The sequence below is a fragment of the Montipora foliosa genome, chromosome 1 (genome assembly GCF_036669935.1).
Source record: "Montipora foliosa isolate CH-2021 chromosome 1, ASM3666993v2, whole genome shotgun sequence".
Classification (NCBI taxonomy): Eukaryota; Metazoa; Cnidaria; class Anthozoa; order Scleractinia; family Acroporidae; genus Montipora; species Montipora foliosa.
The window spans coordinates 27,243,148-27,253,147 of NC_090869.1; the positions used below are offsets into that span (position 1 = coordinate 27,243,148).

At 43.2% G+C, this 10,000-nt stretch overlaps 1 protein-coding gene across 1 annotated transcript in view; it reads left to right on the forward strand.

Annotated features, from left to right (window-relative positions):
* The window catches only part of LOC137995615 (rotatin-like), a 52,367-nt gene that overhangs the window by 33,341 nt on the left and 9,026 nt on the right, over window positions 1–10,000 (forward strand). The window contains exons 19-24 of the mRNA XM_068841144.1: window positions 2,597–2,725; window positions 4,163–4,411; window positions 4,767–4,850; window positions 6,111–6,526; window positions 6,788–6,994; window positions 8,316–8,545. Coding sequence (XP_068697245.1) covers window positions 2,597–2,725; window positions 4,163–4,411; window positions 4,767–4,850; window positions 6,111–6,526; window positions 6,788–6,994; window positions 8,316–8,545 — 1,315 coding nt within the window. The remainder of the gene's footprint in view (window positions 1–2,596; window positions 2,726–4,162; window positions 4,412–4,766; window positions 4,851–6,110; window positions 6,527–6,787; window positions 6,995–8,315; window positions 8,546–10,000) is intronic.

Sequence of the window (10,000 nt, forward strand, 5' to 3'; positions counted from 1 at the left end):
GGGCTATCTTTTCGAAGAGAGATTGCTCAAGCTTTCGTCGCTCAGACATTCAAGACTTTGGTCGTTCAGCATCCGTAGCTTGAACTGACGTGGCAACGCGCGAAACAGATGCAACGAATAAGCCATCACCATGGATACCGATAGCCGCAACGCATGCGTGCGTGCAACGCTGTTGAATGTGATGGCCGAACGAATGCAACCCTGTTGTTCACACGTTAGAACAAAACAAATATTGGATGATGTTGAAGACGATCTTTGATGGAAATCAAACTTCGTTCAACAACTTCCAACATCATACAACGTGGTGGCCAAACGAGTGCAACATGTTCGATTCAACAATGTTGGATGATGTTACACTAACATGTTCAGTGGACCCGTTTGGCCAGGCCTTAACTGCGAAAAACGTAGTAGTGGACGAAAGCAAAAAAACAACTCTACCCTTCGAAGCCCATCGAACAGTGTCAGTCTTCAGGATCACCAGTCCCCCAGTTCCCGGTTATTTTTTAAGGATATGTTATGATGATGATGATGATGATGTTACAACAGAGTTTGCGACGTCTTGCCCTTTGCTTTTACTGTAATTATAGCTTGTTGTAGCTTGCTGCAGAGAAAACTCGGCAGATGGGTAAAATAAACAACTAACTACTGCATTTTCCTTCGCATTTATTTATTGAAATGTCCTTTGAAAATAGTCGGAAATGGCATTACCGAGACCCTAAATTTCCCCCTACTTTGGAGCGCCTTCGGCGCTCGAAACATTCTTCGTGTGCGGTACACCTTCAAAATCTCACGCCACGCCCCTGCCTGTTATTGACCACCAACACATTCTAACTTCCAATAACCCTTTAAGGCCAGAGGGGCGCCCCATTGACAAGCAAAATCGTCTGGCGCTAGACAGTTTAAAATTCATAAGTGGCCACTGGGAGTTTAACCCTTTCAGCCCCGATGGTGCCAAATGGCACTTATAGATTTTACTCTGTCTAACGCCAGACGATTTTACTCGTCAATGGGGAACCCCTCGGGGCTTAAAGGGTTAAGCTAACAGCGTGAAAAAACCATGTCCCTGTTTAACCCTTTCAGATGGCACTTATAGATTTTACTCTGTCTAACGCCAGACGATTTTACTCGTCAATGGGGAACCCCTCGGGGCTTAAAGGGTTAAGCTAACAGCGTGAAAAAACCATGTCCCTGTTTAACCCTTTCAGATGGCACTTATAGATTTTACTCTGTCTAACGCCAGACGATTTTACTCGTCAATGGGGAACCCCTCGGGGCTTAAAGGGTTAAGCTAACAGCGTGAAAAAACCATGTCCCTGTTTAACCCTTTCAGATGGCACTTATAGATTTTACTCTGTCTAACGCCAGACGATTTTACTCGTCAATGGGGAACCCCTCGGGGCTTAAAGGGTTAAGCTAACAGCGTGAAAAAACCATGTCCCTGTTTAACCCTTTCAGCCCCGATGGTGCCAAATGGCACTTATAGATTTTACTCTGTCTAACGCCAGACGATTTTACTCGTCAATGGGGAACCCCTCGGGGCTTAAAGGGTTAAGCTAACAGCGTGAAAAAACCATGTCCCTGTTTAACCCTTTCAGCCCCGATGGTGCCAAATGGCACTTATAGATTTTACTCTGTCTAACGCCAGACGATTTTACTCGTCAATGGGGAACCCCTCGGGGCTTAAAGGGTTAAGCTAACAGCGTGAAAAAACCATGTCCCTGTTTAACCCTTTCAGCCCCGATGGTGCCAAATGGCACTTATAGATTTTACTCTGTCTAACGCCAGACGATTTTACTCGTCAATGGGGAACCCCTCGGGGCTTAAAGGGTTAAGCTAACAGCGTGAAAAAACCATGTCCCTGTTTAACCCTTTCAGCCCCGATGGTGCCAAATGGCACTTATAGATTTTACTCTGTCTAACGCCAGACGATTTTACTCGTCAATGGGGAACCCCTCGGGGCTTAAAGGGTTAAGCTAACAGCGTGAAAAAACCATGTCCCTGTTTAACCCTTTCAGCCCCGATGGTGCCAAATGGCACTTATAGATTTTACTCTGTCTAACGCCAGACGATTTTACTCGTCAATGGGGAACCCCTCGGGGCTTAAAGGGTTAAGCTAACAGCGTGAAAAAACCATGTCCCTGTTTAACCCTTTCAGCCCCGATGGTGCCAAATGGCACTTATAGATTTTACTCTGTCTAACGCCAGACGATTTTACTCGTCAATGGGGAACCCCTCGGGGCTTAAAGGGTTAAGTGTTAAAGCAGTCTATGTTGGCGTGCAGCAATGTGGAGCAACACGCCCCTGGGTTAACCCTTGTAGAAGCCCATCCAAGGTAGAAAAGCTATATGCCAACTTACTAAATCCTACAGAAACTGATACCAAGGTCTGGCCATGCGAGTGTTTAGTTTGATGTTTTTTTCTGCCAAATGGCATTAATGATAGCCCAATTCAAATTTTAAGAACTTCTCTTGAAGATGGGCTGGATCCAGTTGCTGGAACTGGCATAGCCTGCATATTGGGATGACATAGCTACTTTACCATTCTCACTGAGAAAAACTAAAAGTCTATTGCATCAACGCTCTTCATTTCATTTCAGATAGTCCTTGCTTTCCATGCAGGCAGATTTGGAGCCAGTTTGTCGTTCATGGGTAAAGGTGTTACCTACTATGCCGGTCTATGTCTTTGCCACCTTACGCAAGAAATGGCTGCCATTGATTCAACGCAGGTAATACACTGCATGCGATGTAAGACTAATGTTTCACAGGAAAGAGATACCTGTACACTTTTCAGCATTTGGAACTCATATTAATTGAAATGAAAGGACTAGCAACAACAATTATCAACAAGTTAAAACTTGTTGATACTGATTTTTAGTCTCTTTTTCTAACAAGTATTAAAGAAGGGTTAATGCATAATCAGCAAAAGACTTAACCGGTAGTACCGTGTTCTTGTCTGTCGTTAGCACTTCCCAGTGGGAAGAGAAGCAATGGATGACACATTTGACTTAACATTCACTAGTTGCAGGAGAAAATATATCCCTTGACATGAGGAGTATTCACAGGGTACGGTGATGGAAGACAGAGATCAGTGGAGAGGGCTGGTGCCCTTTTCTCGAAAGTTCCGAAACTTTACGGGCCATTTTCGGGTGTCACAATTCCCGTTGTATCTCAAGAGCGGAGATGATTTAATTCGTCAAACGTCACAGTTATTTTTATTTTTGTTACCTTGAATCGGCTTTCCAAAACAAGCGGTTGGCAGTTTCTCAAATGGCTTTTCGGGACTTTCGAGAAACGGGCCCCCGGTCTCTGACAGGTTACGAGTCCGTTTGACATTAGGAACCTTAAGGAAGGCAACGACGAAGGCTACGAGAACGTTGTCAAAAAATATTCTTTCCCGTTATTGTAATAATATCGCGATTATTCCAAGTTGTTCGCCATGGAGTGTATGTTACACAAATCGAAAGTGATTCAGCCTTGTCTGTACTCTTATCGACAACTATATTCGTCATCACAGTAGTCAAAATGTTGTGGACTCACGAGGCGTAGTCCACAATATTCAACGCCAAAGAAGGTTTTTATTTCCAGAGCGTGAACAAAATCATAACACAAAGAAAGAGCAAGCGTTGTCTATAACTTTCTCGCAATATGATTGGTTTATTTCCCAAAATGGGGTTTCCTGATTGACCATTACATTGCGTGACAAATTGACGCGAGCATGACGCGTACAGCGTTGTCCAGACTCTTATCGACAACGGCAAATTAGCCAATCAAATTGCGAGATTACAAGCAATTGTGGTAAAAATCAACATTGCACGAATGAAATTGGTAAGAACGGTGTGGATGTTTGGAGAGAAAATTGAAAATTTAACTTCAGGTGTTCGCGTCCTCGACATAACCTCAAATTTGGTCAATTCACGTCGTTGTCAGGCCAACAACGGCATAGAAATTTACCAAAGTGTAAAACGCACGTGCAGGGTGTGCAACGCCATTGTTTCTGTTCATTTAAGCCTATTGTTTCCTGGCGTTCTCCTCCCTCATATGTTGACGTCGTCGACGCCAGAGCCATCGATGTAAAACCAGCCCTGGAGTCTCTTTTGAATGTCTGTATTTATTCAATTTTATTTAAGACTAAAGAAATGAAAAACCTCTTATTGGCCCTTTAGGCTTGGGTGTCTCACTGGTTGCACAAAAAAGATCCTGACGAGGAGCCCTTACCCTGGCTGGTGCCTTTATTGACAGACCGTTGGCCTGATGTGCGTTGGATTGGGCTTTCTATTTGCACCAGTCTCGCTTCCACTAAACAAGGGAGAAGAGAACTTGAGAATACTGGAAAGAAGTTTGTAGGTGGCTTATGGAGTTGTGTGTTTGCCATTCTGTTGGACGATCTGGAGTGTGGTTTTGTTAGGCAGCAGGTTTGTCTCTCCAGAATCGCAACTCTCGTTGAAGTACATTGCATTTTTTACTACCACTGCCGCTTGTTTGACGATTAAATGACTTCTTCATCTTGTATCATGATCTGTTGAAATGAAGTAACCGCAGTCACGGTACTGTGACGCTTGTGGGATAGTAATAATCTAATCTATCATGGAACAGCAGGAACCATCTCTATTAAATAAAAGACGACTTTCATTAAGGGCAAACCAGTGAATGTGCTACTTGCCAACCTCCGTTTATATACAGTCGTGCCAGCTACCTTCTTTATTAAGAGTGACACCTTAAACATATAAAAATAAACCTTCTTTACCCCGACAAATTTTTATCTCATAGGCGGCACTGCTCCTCTGCAGTTTAGTGAGTGGGGAGACACAAAGCAATTCAGCTCAAGATACTAAACCGCGTGATAAAGCTAAGGTAATTAAACAATGACCTTACAGTGGTAAGTGGAGTATTTTTCTCTATAGCACAAGCTCTCATTGGTTACTTCAAGGCCGGGTTACATGACATCCACCACTCAAAACGGATTCCTTCGAAAATCTCTGAGGGCACAACAGTAAAGAGAATTATAACGTCGCATTGTAACAGTACACGGGAAATGTTCAGCGGTGACCATCCTTGTTGGTGAACACAGCAAGGTTCTTCTCTAACGATGGCGACCCCTTCACGTTTTGCTAACTTGTTGTAACAAGCTGTGGCTCAGTTTTGTGAATCTTCTTTGTAGTTGTATGTCCTCGTGAAGCAAAATTAATTGTTTCCCTAAAAAGGGCTAGGCTATTAAGTGTAAGGTGAAGTACTGCTGTTCACTTAGTGAGTGGCTGTCTCCAGTTTCCGGAACACAATCAAGGAATTCTTTTGCTGAACCTCTTGATCTTTACGTGATCACATCCAATGAAATTGAAGGCTCGTGTTAAAAGCAGCAAACCCTTCGTTTTTGGCTTCTCGTAATAGAAAGCCGCGAAAATATATATGTATATATACCCCAATGAGATGGCCAGTTTCAATCCTTGTAAATAAATGAAATGAGTAATATATCCTGTATATCTGTACTGATTTGAGTCAACTCGAAATGGCATTTTTTTTTCGAGAGATTTGAACAGGAATCGAATCAGTGACCTTCTGTCTGTTGTGATTGGCCAAGGCAATATCCATCTTGAGATCTCCATCGGGTACTTCAATAAGAACGTCGTTTAAATTGCGAATTCATATTCAACAAACTTTACAATATTATTGTTGTCATTATTCAGTTTGATCAAATTCAAGCTGCAAACAGTCCTTTTCCATACAACATACGATTTGGTGATTTCACGTTGCACGTGTGCAGTGGTCGTGACAAAGTGTGCAAAACTTTGAAAGGCACGTGCAGAGCCGTTATCCTCGTTTGCTCCTTTTTGTCTGGTGGGCCCACTTCCTTCTCAATTGAAGATTGAGTGCATAATAATATTTTGTGAAGGTGCTAAAAAAAAACAAATACAATTCAAGTGCAGGTGAAGTACAGGTGTTTTGAAAACGAGAATTAAATATTGTTTTAGTGGCGATGCCGTTGTTTTCGTCCTCGTTGGTCATGGAGTTCCCAATTACTTAAATTTATACTTGTCATAACCGCAATGAGTTGTGCATCCAATTTACTTGAATGCATCAGACTTCACAGCAAAATCTGCAAATTTCCATTTTTAGAGCAACTCCAAAGGAATTCAAGTCCTGCTGTCTCTTCTGGGCCACTTCAAGTTCTTCCAGAAGGTTGCCAACATATTAAGCAACAGTGCTTTGCCTCTGGGGGTCCAACAAGGCACGTCGTCAAGGGCCTGTCAGAGCTCTGCTACAGTATCCATTTCATCAGGCACCAATGCAGACATTCCTTACAAGCCCCTTGGTTCAACGTCCCAATCGCAATCGGGCAGTGTTAGCTCAGAGGCACAGGCAATAACTTCAGATTCTGCAAATGGTAAGGCCAGCCCTGGGGTCGTCTCGGTAGCCTCGCATACCTCAAGCACCATTCTTTCTGGAGTGTCTACATCTGCACCAGATACACAGCCCTCGAGGACTCCCACCTCTTTGGTACCGCTCATCAATGAAAGAGGTCTTCCAAGTGGGTATGTTGCTATTATGGCGTCTACTTTGGTACTTTTTCTGAGATGATATGCCAAAGCAAGTAACTCGCTATCGCACACATATCAGCTTGGATAAGCAGCCCATAGTTTAGAATCAGGGCCAACTTTTGCCGCATTTTGCGAAAAGAAATGAAAATGGACTAAGCAGCCAATCAAAGAAAGCTTTTTCCCCTGCAGTCTCACCCTTCCCCACTCACCACTCTCTCTCCATCTGACCTAAACTTGTCTCTTCTCCCCTTTCAGCATGTCTAGTGCTAGTGGCAGCACTGATGTCGGTTCTTCAGAAATTTCGTCAGCCCCATTCGGATCATCCTTGGTTGCGACAGGAACCTCAGTCACACCTGGACTGATTGGAGCACTGGCTAAACTGATGCACAATATAGCGTTGCAGGCACCTGAGCCCATCATTACAGCTCTTAATAAGGCTCAGATTCTCAGCAGCATCATTGAGTAAGGAGAAGCTTTTTTGTTGAGGACTGTCTCTTTCTTTCCATGGTGACTCAGGGATGCTCATAGCAGTAAAGTGGGAAATTGCCACATGACCCTAGTTTAATGGCTTAGCTCTCACGAGTCTTCCATAGCTCTGTGGTAGAGCATCCGATCTCGTAATCGGAAGGTCGTGGGTTCGACTCCTTCAAAGCGGCACTCGGATTTTTTTCCTAGTATCCCCGAGTCACCACTAAAAAAAGTCATCTCTTCATTTCATTAACCGAGGTTAACAATTACCAACTGTCATTACATACAATACAATACATACTTAATTGAACGCTACCCATAGGGGCCTTTCAGAGCCAATGAAACACAACGAAACGACAGAACAGAACAGCAACAACAACAGCAACTGTTTAAAAAAATCCCAACTGGCCGGAGACAAACCAGTTGCCTTTTTACAAGCGCAGCTGGGAAGTTGAACCAGGGACTACCAGGATCAAATTCAACGAGTGGTTACAGCGGGTCGTCTTAAACCCGGGTTCTCCGGATCTCAAGGCAAGCGCCCTAGCCACTGGGCCACACTGCCTCCTTGAAGAGGTACCATAAGTCGGAATGTAGTGGTACATAAGTCACCTGAACCGTTTAATGGCCTATAGATCAGTGATAGAGCATCCGAACTCGTAATCGGAAGGTATTTTCCCGCCATTTTTCCCGCGATTCATCATCTAGCCTGCGTAGCTAGTTGTTGGCTTCGTCTCTCGTTCCTTTGCCTCTCGCGCCAACAATTACAGTCAGCTACGAAGGCCAGTCATCATCGAAAAAGGAAACTCTTGTCCATCCATTTACAAGGGTTACAATTTCACCATCTCCTTCCTATAATTGTAAGCTTTTTTTGTCGTTTGCAGAAAGTAAGAAGTTTTAAAGAGATTTCAGTGTTCGATACTGACTCTTTCATTCTCGAAATCAGATTTGGATCTGAGGAATTTTTTTTATAAGTTATCAAGCAATTGTCTCGTATAGACATCTGAAAGATTCAGGGGGCTTCATTGGCAATTGAACCCATGACCTCTGCGTTGCTTCGTAGCTCAGTTGGTAGAGCATTGTACCTGCATCGCAGAAGTCGTGGGTTCGAATCCAGTTGAAGTCGCCTGAATTTTTCAGGTGTCTGTAAGAGACAATTACTTTCTCAATCTGTTGTGAAACGGAGGGTTTCCTTTTCGCACTTTTTGTTTGCGTTTTCGAGCGAGGTTTCATCCGTTAGTTTATGAAGTGCGTTTTGACTTTCTTCTGAGAATTTTCTGATGTATCCTTTTGTTCACAATACGTTTTATACCCACAGCCATATTGAATTCTCCGAGGTGCAATCTTTCCTCGCTGCTGAAGATTCTGTGCTACGTTCCCGTGCAGCCAATGTGGTGATTGAAGACACTTTGTCCATGTACAGTGACATTCTGAACTTCCTGCATACTGTTGTTCGCCTTAATACCATATTCTGCTTTAGTCTTTTGCAAGACTCTGCTGCAATTGATAGAATAGTGAAGTTGTTTTCACTCCGTGTTGCCGGCGAAGGTGAGTAGAAACCACCTTTGCACTTACTGAAGTTGAGATTTCATGACGACCAAGTGACGTTCGCATGACGGCGCCGTTGGGTCACGTTATAGTCCCGCGTCGCCGTCCTGTAGAAATTTGAATTTACGATATTCGTAGTAAAGACGACGACGTTCGTGCGCGTGCGGCAAATTTTCCCGCCGTTTCTGATTTTTGTATCTATCATTTCAGAAGGCAAAGTTTTTCAAGCCAAAATGCCTAACTTCAGAGAAACGAAAGCTTGTATAGCATACGCTTATGGAACGAACAATAATTTGTACTTTTATACGATGTTTACAAGTCAAAAACCCAGAGTTCCCGTACTGGAGCAATAAAAGGTTCGTTTTGGAGTAGAAAACAAACAACGGAGGCATGGCTGAGTTTCGTTTCTACAGGGAAGACATTTATAAACTTGCTGAACATCTTCACCTACCTGACTAGAGAACCACTTACAACACCTATGTTATGCATGTACCTCAAATGCTATGCCTATCTTTGTCGATATGGACATTTGGCTTTGACTTTCAATAGAGCTTTTACTCTCGTAGTTGGACTACTATTTGACATAGCGTAGCAAAAGAAAACATGGTCACTTTAATAACACGCAGACAAAAAATGAAAAACATTTGTCAAGAACATGCCCCGAAATGCGATACTTGATTCATCTGGCAAAAACTCCTGAAGCATTAAGAGAAACTTTGCCAACTGTTCTCGTGCCCTGTTATTTTCAAGACACCGGCAAATTGCCCTCACCAACGTCGACTTTGGTGCGACTCCGGCAAGTGCCCATACGGGCATGCGTAAGAGGTATGTCACGCAATCTAACGGCGAAGTCTTGCAAACGTTGTCGATTCATAAGCTCCTTAATGATGATGATGAGGACGACGACGACGACGACTTGATGTCGCGACTTTTGTTGCTCTTCTCTATGGCCACATAAGAGACCGAGATGCGGCAAAGAAGAACTTCTCGTGCTTTATGGTTTTGTTCGAACGCATCCGAGCATGGCTGATAATCCAACATGTCGAAGAACACTCAGCAAAATCGAGACGAAACTCGTGAAAACGATAATGGTGTTTTAGCATCTTAAAAGCAGGAAAGAAAATGTCAAAGACTCTTACAGACAAATTATACTTTAGGGCTTTTTTATAGTCGAAACTTTCACAGAGCTCCGGCTGCATGTGTCCTGAGTGGATTGATTAGTGGTCCGCATGGGCTGAAGTTACCATGTCTTCTTGTCAAACGTTCTCAACAGGTTTCTTTACTTTTTTGCCACGGTTACTTGAAAATCGTTTTACTTTCGGAAGCTTTCCGTTTAACGCCAAACGTTTTTAAGGTTTTATATCTTCTACTATTCCAAGAACGTCCCCGTAAGCATCATGCCAAAATTGTCCGTCATTTCATTTTATGCTTGTGAATAAGTCTTTTCAGAATGTT